Below are 17307 nucleotides of genomic sequence, written 5' to 3' on the forward strand. Positions count from 1 at the left end.
CTTACCAACTCATTTTTTAAAATAATTCATGCATTTAACTCAACTGATTAATTTTAAAAGTGACTAAGATCGGAATATCTTTTGCCTCCTTAGGTCCTTACCAACTCAATTCTTTTTAATAATTCATGCATTTAACTCAACTGATTAATTTTAAAAGTGATTAAGATCGGAATATCTTTTGCCTCCTTAGGTCCTTACCAACTCAATTTGTATTTAACTCAACTGATTAATTTAAAAATGACTAATCCGATCCCATGACAATTTTTCTATCGATAAACAACTAAATCCTGAAAATAACCAATCCGATTCTAAAAAATTCTCACTGACAAACGATCAATTTTTCAAAATTTATCGTCCACTAAACGAAAATTCTTAGAATATGTCATAGCTATGTTCAAATCTTAAATATATGATTAATTACGTAGAATATGTCATAGCCATCGACTGTAACCCTCAGGCCTTCCAACTCCCAAGAAAAAGATCATTGCAATGTCTTTTATCATCATTTTGTTGTGGCTTCAAGCTCTTTAATATATTGTAGGAGGAAAGTATGTAACATAAGCATTTAAAATATGAAGTTGTGATTCTTAACCCCTCTAAAATTAAACTCTTATCATTGATTGGTTTAATTTTATTTTTCTTCTATAAAATAAGTATCATATTTTATATGAATTCTTACAAATGTTTGCATACTTAGTGCAAACTGAATGAATGAGTTGAATGAAGACGAGGAATTGAGCAAGTCAAACAAAAACCAAATAAATAAGACAAGCCATAAAAAACTAATTAAATGACCAAAAATAAGCCATGTACTCTGATTAGATTAGAGGAGCCGAGCAATTTGAATAACTCAGATTAAGTTAGAGCTGATTGAGTCAAAAAAGTTGATTGACTTGACCAAGTAAATAGAGCAAAAATTAACCAAGTAAAAACATGCCCGATTTATAATACCAAGTATGCCCTTTAAACACCTTTGATAGTAGAAAGACAAATTTATTTATTTTTACCAAAATCTAACTGATGAAAAGCAAATTCTAAAAGACTAATCCTCCTCCCGGTAGCCAAACACTACCCACATCGTTAACCTTCCAACCATGTTAAAGTTCCAACAATTAAGAGTTTACTTGGGAGTTCGCCAGGGCAAGGTGCGAGGTATGTGATCTTCTTCCTACAATAGAAACGCCATTAATGAATAGGTAAGCCTGTGGCACCTAGACACTTCTTAAGAGAAGCTTACTTACCTCACAACGTCTATGTCGGTGACATAAATGTACCCTGCAACGTTACTGCAATGAAACAAAAACATCAATAGCACAAGCTAACTTTGAAGCATATATACTACACGAGCAAAAAACCTATATACAGAAATTTAGAATTTTATTCAGAATGAACTCAAAGATGAAATTTGCAACCATAGATGATTTGCAATTACATCAGAGATATTTCATTTCTGATAACTGAATTTTAATTTTTTTGTCATCCTTCAGCTTGTAATTTAGGTATCTCATGGTCCAAACATAATTATAATCTGAGCAGAAAAGAGGAAAACAACGAATTAAAGACCCTACCATATTTCTTTTAGCCCATGTGTCCAGGTATTTCTACCATTCATTCACTTGGAGGTGGTCAGCCCACACACATGGAAGTTTCTCGCCGACCACTAGGTAAATCCAGGAAGTGTAAATGGATAATTAAAGACCCTACCATGATTGTATTAAGGATGGTAATTTTAGCCATACAGTTAAATCAATATCAATGAGGCAACCTTCTCCAATGCCATCTCATCATGATCTACAAGTTGGATACCAATAAGAGAATCAGGCTCAGCACCCTATCGTCACCTAGTGTTGATACTCTTTACTCTAAGGGAGGGTAAAGAATGGAAGGTGCGAAGAGAAGGGGAAAGAGAAGACGAAGAGAGGAGGGAAGAAAACTGTTTACTTAATTTTGAAAAAAAAAAAAAGGGAAAGAGAGTGAGAATGAAATAAAAAATGATAAAAAAAAAAAAACAGTCCGGTGCACACGAAGCTCCTGCCAATGAGGGGTCCTGAGGAAGGGTCTTTATCCTGTTTCAATGAGGCAACCTTATCCAATGACATCTCATCATGATCTACAAGTTGGATATGAATAAGAGAATCAGGCTCAACACCCTATCATCACCTAGTGTTGATACTCTTTACTTTAAAGGAGGGAATAGAACGGAAGGTGCGAAAAGAAGGGGGAAGAAAAGACAAAGAGAGGAGGGAAGAAAACTGTTTACTTAATTTTGGAAAAAAAAAGAGGGAAAGAGTGTGAGAATGAAATAAAAAATGATAAAAAAAAAACAATCCGGTGCACACGAAGCTCCTGCCAATGAGGGGTCGCGAGAAAGGGTTTTTATCTTATTTTGCAAGAGGCCATTTCTGAGACTTGAACTCATGACCTCAAGGTCACATGGTAGTTAGTAATTTTACCATTATGCCGTGGCGGAGTGAGAATGAAACACACAAGTAAATTCTCTTTTCCGTTTTGATCTCCACTCCTTCCCAAGCGCACCCAACCTAACTCCAAGGTCAGCAAGCACCATAACCCCCATTCTATCCTATTTGTCCAAGAGCCTCAATAGTCAATTCGCCAACTGCCCAAACACATAGGCACCAACATGAACCTCGATGAAGCCTCCTCTCCCTTCTAACAACAGCAGCGGGGATGTGTCTTGCTGCTGCTGAGGGTCAACAGAGAGCACAATGACATGTTCATCAGACAAGGATGAGGGATCATATAGCTGTATAACCACACTAATGAAATTTCAATTAACATCTAGGATATAAATGCCATTTCACCACCTTCTGTCCTAGTTTCGGCGGTTTAGACAAAAGCAACTGACACATTATTATTCAAAGTTTGAAAAATTAAATAGTCAGTTAAAAGTCCTTTAAGTAACAAGTCAAAACTTGCAAGTAATTTTAATAGCTAGTCACCTATATTTATTACTACTTTATGTTTTCTTTTCTATATTGTAAGAGTCCACTTACTAGTATAAATGCGTTTTTTGTACTGCTGCAGTAAAAAATAGAAACGGGGAATTCTAAGAAAATTCTTCCTAGTGTGTGATGCATAGGATTCTTTATGTATGATGTCTAAGTCACTACCATGTACTAATGGTTTTTTTAAAACTAAATTTTGAATTCCTACCCACATATCTTCAAACTATCAAACATTCTTCTTGTGTTCCATCATATTTGGTATCAAACGAGCTGAGAGGAGTTTGAGGAAAGTCAATTGATAGTGAGCAAGTTGAGATACTCATTCATGTGGCCACCAATGTGCAAAATTGCCCAATTTACCAGCCTATTGAACGATACAAGTGGCCACGTAGAGTTGGAAAGACAAGTGGATGAGCTATTGCCAAAGGGTTTAATTTGTGAAAGTCTAAACTCATATGCTGTGCCTGCATTGTTGGCATAAAAACAAAAAATAGTAGTTGGCGCATGTGCATTAACAGCCATGCGATCAACAAAATCACCATCAAATATTAATTCCCAATTATCCAACATGATGTTATGTTGCATATGTTGGTTGGTTCTTTTATTTTCAAAAATTGATTTAAAAAGTAGGTATCATAAAATACACATAAAGCTTAGAGATGAATGAAAAATAACTTCTAAAACTAAAGACAACCTTTATGCAAGACTCGTTATGTCTTTTGATCTTTCCTATGCTTCTACTATATTCATGGGCTAAGTACTAAAATAATTTATCAAAATAATATGTTATTTATTTTGACATCTCAATTTATAGCAAGAGTAGAGAGAATCATATTACACATTTTGTACAAGTTATGAGAATTCTTTGCAAGGAGAAGTACTCTACATAAACTTAAAAAAAAAATGCTCCTTTATGCTTTCATTTGTGGTATTCTCTTCAGTTTTGCGGTGTCAACTTACAAATTAAAAGCCAATCTGGACAAGGTAAAAGCAATTCAGAGTAGCCAATGCTACAAGAAGTCAGACACTTTCATAACCTAGCAATGTTTATTGACTATTCAGAAAAAATGTCAGCACTAATATGGCCCCTATAACTGACTCCTATAGCTGACTGTATAAAAAAAGATTAGTTTGTTTAGACCAACACAACTCCATAAACTTTTCATAAAGGAAAATATCAATTGAATCACCAATTCTTCAACTACTAGATTTTTCAAAGGTTTTTGAAGTGACATATGATGTATCTAATATTGGATTCAAAGGCATAATAGGCTAAGAAGGGCATCCTATTGTATTTTTAAATGAAAAGCTGAATGAAGCATATCAATCATATTTCACTTGAGACAAATTTTATGCACTAGTGTAAGCTTTGCGCCACTGGCAACATTTCCTCCTTCCACGAGTTTGTTCTATGCTCTCATCACCATTCTCTTTAATACATCAACTTTAAGAAAAACTAAGTAATCAGTTTCCTTAAGAATATTCCTTTGTAATAAACACAAATCAAGTATTGAAAACAAACCACTTGAAGCACTGGGTACAACGATCCATATATATTCTTTCTTCAATGTTTACACAAGCGATGATGTTTGAGCTACTCAAGAAAGATTATCTTTCGTGCAAAGACCTCAACATATACTTGCTACCTTGTGGTGGTGGATTGTTTATCAAAAATGAAATTTTATTCCATGTTTAAAATCTTCAAATGTTGTCCACATTGCTATGCTCTTCTTTAACGAAGTTGTTCATCTTCATGGTTTGCCATTAATAATTGTTTCTTTTTGATCGAGATGTGAAGTTGACAAGTTACTTTTGGTAAACCTTGTGGAAAATAACAAATATAAAGTTGAAGTTTTCTTTATTTTCACCCTCAGCCAGATGGTCAAATAGAGATTGCCCACAAAAGTTTAGATGGTTTACTTTTTGTTGGAGAGCATGACACATGGGATTAAATTCTTTCTATAGTTGAATTTGAATATAATATTTTTGTGAATAGGTCCACTAGATGCAGTTCATTTGAAATTGTTAGGTAGAAAGTCAATTAATTTGGTTCCTTTAGTATTAGAGGCAACATAAAGCGTTGAAATTGATGTTTTTAAGAAACACATATAAGATACACACAATGATATCATGCAAAAAAATTGCTGAGTAAATCAAAGGTATAAGACACATGTTGATTTGAAAAGAAAGTTTGTTGAATTTAAAGCAGTTGATATGGCTATGGCTTGTGCAAGACTTGAAGAATATCCAAAAAGGGTCTATAAGAAACTACATCTTTAACATTGAGGACCTCACCTCATACTCTAAACATGAAGATATTGTAGCAAGTAATGGACCTAATGCTCTCTTGCCATCAATTCAAACCTTCAAAGAACACATTGAAGATGAAATCGACCAACAAGAGGTGGTTATTAAAAGTATCTTGTTAAATATAAAGCACAACCCCTTTCTGAATGTACACGGATTACTAGTGATGAATTCTAATAGCTAAACCAAGATCCTTATGAAAGATTCTATGTTTATAAGTTGTCAGGAATAAGTTTTTCTCACCCAAAGAGAGTTGATGGAGAGAAGTGACAATCTCCTCTTAAAGTCTAAGCACAGAAATAGATTCAAGTCCACTATTTAATTTGGCATACTTAGGAAAATGATGAACCATTTAGGAAATAATGTAACGTGTAGTAGTTTCAATGTTTGAAAGTCAAAGTTTAGTAAGTCAAAAAGTCAATTAAAAAGTTTTTAATTTAGTCAAATAGTTCTTAAGTTTGTGATTAGCAAGAAATCCTAAGAGTCAGTTAAAGTATATTTATGTGAATTCTTTTATGTTTTTCTTTCCACCTACTACTATGAAATATAAAAGTGAGATTTTTAAGAAAAAAATCTTCCACTGTGTTATATAATTTGCCTTCAGTGTGTAGCCTAGGATTCTTTAGGTGTGATGCCCAAGTTACTACCCACTAATACCTTTGAAACTAAATTCAAATTTCTACTCCACATGTCTTCAAACAAGCAAACCATCTTCTTGCGCTGCATCAAGGATATCCAAAACCACTACAACTTAAATTTAGAAAGATTTTCTAGGACATGATAAACAAGTACCAAGGTCTCCTGAATATTTGACAAATTACTAGAAAGAATTACCTGGATATAATCTGATCAGGCTCCTTTGCATATGAAACAGCTAGAACAAGATGGAGTAAGTCACGATTTATGTTAATAGCAACTACTCGAGTAGGGTCGGCTACAGGTTCCGCACCAATAGGCAGTGCAGAACGAGGAGCCTGTGGGCCACCACCAATTCTATAAACAGAAATGTCACTAAAGTTGACAATATTTGAATGTGGGGAGAGATCATTTATAGGCCCATAGAAGTATTCCTGCAAAGAAATCAGCTAGCTAAGTAAAAAACTTGTGAAAAAATTCCTACATATCAAACAAATAAACACAAAACTTGCATAGATTACATTGAATAATTTAGTCTAGTCATAAGGCAGCTGTGGTTAAATAAAATAACAGACATTAGTAAAAGAAGCTAGTACAGTCTACAAGCCATTTCATCCCGAGTTAACCGAATGCAATGGCTCTTAACAAGAACTTAAATGAATACAACAGTACAACAATAACAATTCCTTATGCATATGCCTAAAGTGGCTTGATATTTCTCCTAACAATGTAGTATCAAAGGCAAGCAAGAGTAATTTGACATCTCGTACCTTGACAAAGCGATTGAAATATATTATTCCGACAAATTAATGAAACTTGATACTTCTTGACACAAATAATGTCTCATGTGCCTTTGTATCGATCATGTTGATACCAACACCCTTTGTATATGGACACCCTTGTGTGCTAAAAATACATGTCAAATCAAGATGAATTGAGATAATATTATTTTTATTTTTATTTTATCTCCATAGAAGATAATGTTCAAATTATATCATTCTAGATAGAAAATAGAATTTGAAATGAAGTATATTGTTGTTTTATCTTTTTCTTCTTATCTCCTTTCTCCTTTCTCCTCCAATTTGCCACCGACATCATAGATTGAAACGTTAGCACGATACCAAATTAGTATCATTATAGTCAAAGACTAAAAACACTGACACCACTTGAGATTTTATACCTTGATCTTGATAATAGTGAGTAATCAATAGAGTTGTAGAAGCTGTGTAGTTAGATATAATTGGAGATGAGAAAAAAGTATTAATCTATTTAGATGACACTCAACACAGGCTTGCATAAGCACAAGCAAAGAATAAATATGGGGTGTCTACAATGTTAGCAAATGCATATTTAATCTACATAGTAAGTGGTCCCTGATTTCAGAGTATGAACACAAAGGAGAACATTTGTTAAAAAAATTCTTTCACCGCATTCACGATGAAAATTCACAAGTTGCACTTACTCTGATTTTCAAACTCCTAGCCTTTTGGCGTACTTTTTGATTCCTCATAACTATCCCTCCAGATTTATGGAGTTTCACAACATCTACTTTAGGCTTGGTTTTTAAAACTTCTTTAAGCATGCTGCAAAGTTTCTCCTGAAGACAATACAATAAGAGACCAATAAGAAACGCAAATGCTCTCTAACAAGTACCGAGAACAATATCTGCTAAACAAAAGTGAATTGATGCACTCTTACATGTGAACTATTAATGAAGAATTCTATAACATAATAGAACTACATTTCCAAGAATAAAGATGTCCAACAAACAAAAGGATTATTTAGAAATTCAAGATTTGTGTAGCAATCAAATTTTTATCCAACTTAAATAAAAGTGATTTGTCGTTAAATCTGGAACACTTGAGACATAAGAGAAATCGGAAGTCAATTAGTCCAGTGATATCAACATTCAACTGACATCCAAAAACTAAAACAGCTCAATAATAAAGCAAGATTGATTGGTATCTGGATATACAAACTACCGATGCAACAAAGACTTTCAATGCAACAAAAGAACAAAGAAAGCAGGAGAGATATAAGTTACCTGGCCCAAGACTAGAACCACGTCACAATTAAATGTATCAATAGCATTGAGAAGTAACTACATGCCAATCAAACAAGTTGGATGTGAGTTTAGAAGACAATTTAACATTGACCTTGAAAATTAAAGATTGATGTAGTTTTCGCTCTCAATAAACTACCTCATAACCAAGGCCTTCCACCCATCCCATAGTATTAATCACCATGCCTGCAGCTCTAGCTTCAGCATTTCCAGAGAACTGCCTCTCTAGGGTTCTAGCCAACTCCTTCACAAACACTTTATAAAGATCACCATTTGCACTGTCCAAACAACAAACCAAGCATTAATTGCATTCACAAATATCAACTCATAAGACAAATCTATCATGAAGCATCAATTGCAACAAAGTACAGAAATAAATGCTTACGTAGGAGATGTGTGCCCATAAAAATACACAATAGGCATTTCTAGAGGAATTCCTTCCACTGCATCTATAGGCATCTCAACTGGAGTAGCAGCTATGCAGCCAGGAATAGTTATGTAGCCCTGACCAATGTCCAAATCCACATAGGTCGGTTTCCATCCTTGTTTACAAGCCCAGCTTAGAAGCATTTTGCACAAGCTACTCTTCCCAGAATCTGTGGGTCCCACAACAATCACCCTAGGGCCCTGATATACAAAGGTATTTGACATTTAAAATGCTAATTTGAAACATATTGAAACAATTTTAAAGTAATGTGTGTGTATTTGAAGTGGCAGGTGGCAGTCAACCAAAATTTTAGTCATTTTCTACTGATTTTGACACACTCAAGAGTAATTGAGTAAAGAAAGATAAGGATAGGTATACACTACTCAGATGTATCTCACAGTATCACTTGAAAAATATTTTTAATAGCAAATGGCATTGCTTCAGTCCAGCATAAACCAGTTGTAATGACATATCCAAACCAGTATTCAAATATATATTGGCACACATAAATGTTCTCTTGGAAACTATGTTCATGTCCAATCTTGAACTGTGACATGATCATAAATCAACATGCTGTATTTTTCAGTTTCTAACAAAAACCCAACAACATCATCAGGGTTTTGTAGTCAGATTCTAGAAGAAAAATAAGTTTTACAGGTAATTAGAAACCTAATAATATGAAGTCTGGCCTATTCTATCTTAAGTATTCAAAACAAAAATCATCAGATACTGTCCGATTGGTCAGCCATTGTCGGACACTAATTTTTCTATGTAGGAGGGAGCGATACTCATCGGGGAGGCACTTGTTGATGCTGTATAAGCAGCTGTGCAGATAAGGAGCCAGAAGATCAAGCATGAACATGGAAGATGCACTATGTGACTATACAATGTCTGAATGCTAATACTTGGTTGAGTTCTAATAGTCGGACTTATCATATATTCTCAACACGAACAGTCTAAGTGAACATTAATCTTCTTATTGATCACTTGTAAAAATTTATAGAAACAATGCCTAACGTTTGGCTGCATCCATGTTAGATACTCTTATCTGAGCCTCAGTAATATAGGTTGTGTAAGTGAATACACTTTAGATGTAGAATTTCCTATGTTGATTATTATTCTGTTAATTTATGATTTTCTGTTTTGTAGAGGAAGGGTGAACAATTTATATATATTGTGTGGCAAAGCATTTTGATTTATGTGAATGATAATCTGGTATGCATTTGGGGCATGTGACCATAGTATTGAAATATGATTGAGATTGCCACCATGGCGTTGATTTTAGATTTCTTGTAGATAAACTCTAAGATTTAATAAACTTCATCAGATACAATTTATCATCATATAAGCCGTATAAGATACCTCCTAGCTCTAATAGACCACATAAGAAGTTAACATATACAATGAACATATTTTGTGACACTCAATGCCATCAACATGCTATTCTCAAGGATCAAATATCAAAAACAGGTGAGGATACCTGCGGAGAGTCCACATTGCTACTATGTGATGCTTTTGCTTGAGCCCTTCTTGCATCAAGTATGGCATGAACATTCACGTAGCTCACCATGGGTGTCTAGATCAATCAGCTGAAATAATTAAAAGACAATACACGAATGGTGCATGAACAATTAATTAATAGCTATACCAGGCTACCTCATCTGCCACATACTCCACTTCGCTGATTCCATCCAACTCAATCGTGGCGCCGTTCCAAGTGAACACCTAATGCATAAGTTCGTATTTTCTCCATATTCACTTCCCATTTATAATGCCATGAAGAAAATAAGAAAAGATGGCTTACTGCGATTTTGCTGCGTGGTGAGATGGAGAGCCAATTGCTAGGAGGCAACTCAGTACCAAATATTTCAGCTGTGCCAGAGAGGAGGCGAATGCGAAGGGGCATGTCAGGGCCAACCTCGACTCTGAGCTCACTCTCCTTCGCTAATTTAAATTGTCTGGACGAGGCCATAATTAATAGGCAAAGGCGGTTGAAATGCCCAGAACCCTACTCTGATAACTGTGGCAATTAGAAAAAGTCAGAATTCAAGATCATCAAGACACTCATTTTTATCCTCAAAAATTTCAGCCCACACAATATCAGATGAATAAATCTCTACTCCCCATGAGAGCAAGTTAGCATTCAAAACATCAAATCACTATTTATCCACATAGTCCAATATCAGAAGAAGCAAATATCAATCTTATCATCCTGTTAACTAACCACAACTAACCAGATTTATTAAAATCTCATACACACACTCAACCGTAAACTCTCTAGCACCCAATTTATAATCTAATCACCAACTATAATTATCAAACTTATGAATATCATACATGACACTCACTATGTCACCATCAACGACAACCCAAATAATAGATCATCAAAATAGTTATCCACTAATAGATCATCAAAACAAATATCTAGTAATAGATCATCAGACAACCACATAACATTTACTCTCATAAATCATTAGAAATCAACACATCACAATATCTGATCTCACAATATCCCTCAACCTCAAACCATTCTCAACAATGATCAAACATGATAACTCCCCAATGACTAATTTTCATCGTATCGGGTACCCTAATATCCAAAAGATATGAGTATAAAAACTCTACTGGCTAAGTCAACAGGAATATGTAGGTATCATCCATTACCCAGCTAACAATAGCAGAGGCTGGTATGTGCCTCCATCTCCTACTAGTAGTAACAGAAGCTAAAACTACTGATGGTATGATATGAAAAATCTCTAGAGACTATAATCCTTGATCTCTATTAAGGTCAACCATGCTCAATGGCTAACCCATCACATGTAATATGTGTTACAACAACCAGACAGGTACTAAATAAAAAATGCTAATACATGTCACAAACTATAAAATTAAACATCATACCTATATGCCGTCTGGAGATGTTCCATCGCTGTCCAGTCCCCAACTTCTGACCTCAAAATTCCGAACATGAAAATCACTGGAAATCCATATAAATCCGAAACGGAAATCCATAACATATACATAATGGAAAATCCGTGCAATCCAAAATAACTACCCAGTTTGACTCGCAAACTTGGGCTAACCCAAATATCCAGAACACCAAAAGCAGGTGACATAACCTGCTCTGATACCAATAAATTGGTATCAGTTAAATCCCAAAAATCCGTAACACGAAAAACAACAAATATCGCCAAACTTGGCGCTCTGATACCAAATAAATTGGTATCAGGTTATCCCAAATATCCAAAATACGAAAACAAAGATCGTAAAACCTGGCTCTGATACCACTAAATTGTCACGCCCCGGACGAGTCCCTGTCCGAAGAAATTTCGACAGCACCTCCCCTGTACGGCGGTTAATCTGAAACTTTCTACACCACCATATTTCTCAGCCACATGCGGCTGGAATAATAACAATAATAAATAGATAACCACACAGTTTATATAAATTTCAGCCTCTGGCTGACACAACCACGCAGTTTAATAATAATCACACTGAACAGTAGTACGATGACTCGAAAACAATCCTACTCAACTACACTCGTAAAGCTCAAATCCGACGATAAAACCAACTTACCTCTTCTGTCATCTAGGCAGGCATGTAGTAAAAGCAAATCCAAATAAAAGTCATCCACAAGTAAAACAATCCATACAAGATCCAAAGTATCCAAAACATAGTCTAGTAAAGAAGAAAACCAAAAGATCAATAAGCCCTCGTGGTCTGCAGGGGACTAGCAACTGGAACTCTCTCCTAACAGCATCAACCTGAAAATAATAACGGAGGCGGGGGTGATTCCAACGCTCAGCGGGTAACAACTGATATACATAGTAAGGAAATAACATCTAGCACTAATCATGCGTACAGTCTCCTGACGTAATAAAGGTAAATGCAATCTGAAATGAATAGGAGAATACTGTACTAACCAGGACCTGGTACAAGGATAAACAGTCCGAGAGGTATAGAAATCCTATATGCATGTCAAGCATGGGCATCCAACCAATATACAGCAAATAAATGCAGCAAAAAATAAATGCATCAATGTGTATGATGTCAATGCAGTCATGGTCACCCCTGACGCCAGTCAGCCATATCACACACCATGGTGGGACCGAGTGGGTAGGGCTATGACAACCGTGCACTCTGACATCACTGCCCCTGATGAGTGACCGAGTGGACGGGATGCTGTCAGAGTACATACATACTCCTACCCCAAATCATAAATGGGGAACGAATGTTCTCATCTCCGTTACACCACGACGGGAGGGATCCTGACGTCTACCACGTGCACTACCCATGAGTGGACCAACGGAGCACCGAAAGAGCAAACTGACGTCACGCTGCGTCACGCTACCCATGGGCGTCACAACGGAACAGTGATGAAATTGGCGATGTGCTCGACAATAATGGAGCAATCTATCACACAGCATGCAATCATGCGAATGGTGCATGACACTAAGCATGGTAATATACTGAACCAAATCTATATATATACATGATGTGCACCATAATCAATAAATCATATCAAGGATACACAGATCAGATAGGGTATCACACCTAGGTCCTGAACATGGTGAAGCATGGTTATATCACTACCCCTAATCATGTATAATCAGGTAAGCAATAACATGAGATGCAAAACAAGCAATCAACCAAGTATGTAACAGGTAGCGGGTAGTGACTAACCGAAACAAAATAATAAACATAATTATTGCTATTTGTTAAATTCACTACTATGCATATCAAAGACATAAAGTTAAAAGTACCCGCCTCCAATATAGATCGAGCTAAATGACCTCTGTGTCGAAGTGCTCGTCCGCGTCAAAGTCCTGTGTCACGAATATATATACATTTTATTTAGCTACACTCCTATAAATAGCTAAATAAAATCCTTATGAACAATTTAGGGCAAAACCCTAAACCCTAAATCTCAACCTACCTTAATTAAATCCAACGGTTAATTAGGGTTAGTTACCTAATCCCTAATTAACCCATTAGATTAATAATTCAAACCTAAATCAATTATACTCACAACAATGCATTTACCTCAATCCAAACTCACCCAAATTCGTATATTTGTCGTAAATTTGTCGATGGAGCACCTGCTGGAAATTTACCTTGCTGCTCGGATCAGGAAAAGACCCACAACAATTCACCACTACCAGGATGCGATTTCCGCACCGGATACCCCTAGTGAGTAAGTGACAAGACTGCTCAGTCATTAACAAATCTCAACTTCTATACAGAACATGAAATTAACATAATACCAATCCCAATCTTACCAAACCAGATTGGTAACCTCCTTCCCCCAAAGTCACTGCGGTGACGAACCAGTAGAGAGCAGCAGCAAGAAAAGACCCGCTGGTGCCGCGATGAGGAGACACCAAGAGTCGGCGGTCTAGGGCACAGATGGAACTCGACCGGAAGAGAGGAAAAGACTCGGCCGGTGGTGGCGTTCTGCACTGGGGTTCGGCACAGAGGAGGGGCCGACGATAGGGCTGAGGAAATCTCGACTTGACCGGCGCTGCTCGAGTGGCTGGCGATGGGAGATCGGCACGGCGGAGAGTGAAGTCGGCTAGGGCAGAAGGAAGGTCTCTGCTCGGCTGTGCTCGCGCGTCGCCGGCGCTTGGACAGGGAGGAGGAAGGGGGTCTCGGTGTGAGGCGAGGAAGAGCAGCGGCTGCTCGGAGGAGAAGGCGCCGGGCGGCTCGGCACGCGGGGAGGAAGCACAGTGACGAGGAAATAAATAAGAAAAGAAAAATAAAAATAAAAATAAAACTTTTCCTCTTTAAAGCAGGTAGTCTAAACAGACTTTTCCGGACCCCATTTTTATCCCCGTTAATTCGTCCGTACGAGCTCCGAAAAATTTCCAAAAATTTCAGAAAATTTCCTTATTAATATTCGTCTATTTTTGATATTTTACAGATATAAAATAAATAAATAAATATATTTTGATATTTGATATTAAGGGAGAAAATTTTAATTTTAGGTCAAGGGTATTTTTGGAATAAGGAAATATTTTGATTGATGAAAATAAGGTAATGACTCATTGAAGGGGAGATACATGAGAATGAGTCATTACCCAATTTCAAGGATTCATTTCCTTATTTGTATTCCTATTCCTATAATCCAAACATTAACAATGACAATCAATGATTCTCATTCCCATTTCTCACTCTTATTCCCCTAAATCAAACGCCCCCTAAATTCCGTATTCATGTATTATCTTAGTGCAACTCAAGTCCACGGTCTTTCCCCCGAAACTTCTCGCATCTCCTTCTAACTCTGACTGTTTTTAATATTGATTTCTCCTTCAAATTTTGATCCACCAATACAAGTAGGGTATAATCGAGTGAAGTCAAGCCGAACAATATGAGACTGTAAGCTTGGCTCGATTATTTTTTCCTAAGCTCGAATTCGGCTTGATTTCAATTCAAGCTTTAATTCTAAGCGTGAGTTTGGTTCATAATGAAATTAAAGAGTTCACAAATAATTCGAACTTGGCTGAAAAATAGTTCGTTTAAAAATTAAATAAGCTTAATTTGAGCACGATTGGTTGAATAAGCTTGAGTTTGAGGTTGTTAGAGACATAATCGAGCTCGAGTTTGAATTCATGAAAATCACCTACAATTTGTATATTGATCCTGTCCGAGAGTCGAGACGATGGATGCTGGGGGCGTGGCGCTCCTATTGACCGTTGATGGACTCCGAGTTAGCGAGACCTGCAACCACAATGATGTTAGTGCCGAGCCAAGGAGGGGTTCCCCGGCGATGACCTTCCGACGCTCAAGTCAGTTTCCGGCGATATATAAACGAGGAAGCAGAGAAGCAGAGTAACAGTAGCTACAGTAAAGTATGTATACCTTCGTCGAAGCTTGAAGCCCTTTATATAGGGCTCCAGGGGAGCGCGTGCATGCTCTTCGAGGCATGCACGCTTCTCAAAACTTCCCCTGAAAAGATATGCAAGGAAAGCGTCCCTGTCATCATGCCTTAATGACCCGGGCATATCTCTGACATGACAGTAGAAGCTTCCGCCGTACGATCCTCTACCTGTACATACCGCCAACCATGTCGTCTGTCGATGACACGATTTCCCATGAGAATATCAGCTGATCTTCCTTTTGTCTGCTATTGGGCCGAGCGAGACGGTCGCTCGGCCAGCCCTCAGCCATTCGGGTGGGCTAGCCCTTTAGCCGAGCGAAGTGGCCGCTCGGCCAAAATTCCACTATCCGTGCTATATCTGCGAGTGACCGTTGGTTGAGGTTTAGTGCGAGTCTGGGCGGGCTAGCTGCTCGGTGTATATCTTGTTCTGAGCGTCGAAAGCTCGGTATGCGACCGAGCTGTGGTAATCATCTGGTTGATATCGGCTCGGCTATCCTTCCCACCGATCGGGCAAGTGGGTCGCCTGATCGGCCAGCGAAATCGGCTCGACTATCCCTCCCACCGATCGGGCAAGTGGGTTGCCCCATTAGCCAGCGATACGGGGGAGTTGACTGCCTATACCTTGACCTCCACCGTGGCAACGACCCTCTGAGGGGTGGGCCCTTATCACCGGATCACATACCTCTCCCTCAAGTCTAGTCGAAGGAGACTGCAAGTCCGACTGATTGGACAAAGAGAAGTATGGGGATCGATTGACCGATCAACCCTCATTTTGGTAGGACTCCGATCGGCCCGCCAGAGAGTGTCAGTCGGCCCTGAGGCCCATCCTTGTAGACGATCGGTGCTCCAAGCGTTTGCACTTGGTCTTTCTCCCTCCATGTCCTCAGTCGTATTCAGTCAATGCTGACATAACCAGAATCTCTTCGGAATTCGTGCAAATCATCGTGTTAAGATCGAGCACGCACCCATTAAAGACGAGCCAATGGGCGAATACCATGTGGCGTTGCCGCAGTCGTCGCCTACCCGAAGTGGCAGGTGCTGACGCGACGTTTGACGGTCTGAATTCTGCGACTGGATTTGCGTCTTGGATTTTACGCCCTAGATCCGACCGCTCTGCTTGGCCGAGCCGAGGCCCTATAACGTTGTCGCCCCCCCTTCTGATCTTACCTTCGCATTTTGCTCCAGTGCTCCGGTGATTCCTTGTGCGACCAGCGCTCCGACAACTCTGGTGACCTCAGTGCTTCGACGACTCCTCGTCCTCCCCCGCGACAACCTTTTCTGTAAGCTTCCCTCAGTCTCCTGTCATTCTTTTGGATCTTCACCTCCTTTTTTTTATGTTCGTTGTGCTTTCTATTCGTCTTTACTTCTATCGAAATCTTCCTGTTCCCGTTTTCCGACCATGGCTAGCTCTTCTCGATCGTCTGACCCCTCTCCTGGTCTCTGGTACCATACCATGGAGAGATTCGATGCGAGTGACGCTGAGAGCCTTAGGAATGTGTTTGAGATCCCCCCTAACCACGAGATAATCTTGGCATCCCCGTCCGATCGCCCGGATGACCCGCCGACGAGCACTATTTATCTTTTCCAAGACCAATTCGTGGCCAGTCTCCGATTCCCGATCCACCCTTTCATCATAGAAGTTTGTAATTATTTCCGTGCCCCCCTTCCACAGCTCATCCCCAATTCTTTTCGCTTGTTGTGCGGTGTTGTCGTGTTGTTCCGGCTGCACGACATTCCCCTAACCCCTCAAGTCTTTCATTATTTCTACTATCCCAAGTAGTTCGAGGTAGGGACCTATCTTTTTCAGTCTCGGATCGGCCTAGTATTTTTTAACAAAATACCAACTTCCAATAAACATTGGAAGGAGTATTTTTTCTTTGTGCGACTTCCTGAACGACCGAGCTTTCAGGCGCGCTGGCAGGTCGGACTACCTCCTCAGCCGAATCTGAAGAAGTACAAGAGCCGACCAGATTATCTTCATGCAGTGAACATGCTGACCAGTCAGAAATACAACATCCATAAGCTACTGCTG

At 38.4% G+C, this 17307-nt stretch overlaps 1 protein-coding gene across 4 annotated transcripts; it reads right to left on the reverse strand.

Annotated features, from left to right (window-relative positions):
* Positions 1-870: 870 nt before the first annotated feature.
* On the reverse strand, positions 871-14121 carry LOC121992359 (protein CLP1 homolog). Of its 4 annotated transcripts, XR_006114857.1 has the most exons (14): positions 13678-14121; positions 13458-13585; positions 13166-13224; positions 10203-10418; positions 10055-10123; positions 9879-9974; positions 8357-8598; positions 8111-8249; positions 7954-8010; positions 7372-7506; positions 6108-6343; positions 5262-5330; positions 1242-1286; positions 1072-1168 (listed from the first exon to the last, which is right to left on the reverse strand). XR_006114857.1 is itself a non-coding variant. In XM_042546675.1 (13 exons), the coding sequence occupies exons 4-13, from the start codon at positions 10368-10370 to the stop codon at positions 1081-1083; spliced, it is 1275 nt and encodes a 424-aa protein (XP_042402609.1). In that variant the 5' UTR covers positions 10371-10418; positions 13166-13224; positions 13458-13585; positions 13678-14121; the 3' UTR covers positions 871-1080. The 4 variants fall into 4 exon arrangements, 3 of the variants coding, with proteins under 3 accessions (XP_042402609.1, XP_042402612.1, XP_042402611.1); XM_042546675.1 differs by lacking the exon at positions 5262-5330 and having other exon boundaries at positions 871-1168; XM_042546678.1 differs by lacking the exon at positions 5262-5330 and having other exon boundaries at positions 871-1168; positions 13442-13585.
* Positions 14122-17307: the final 3186 nt, after the last annotated feature.

Source organism: Zingiber officinale, chromosome 6B, assembly GCF_018446385.1.
Source record: "Zingiber officinale cultivar Zhangliang chromosome 6B, Zo_v1.1, whole genome shotgun sequence".
NCBI classification, from domain to species: Eukaryota; Viridiplantae; Streptophyta; class Magnoliopsida; order Zingiberales; family Zingiberaceae; genus Zingiber; species Zingiber officinale.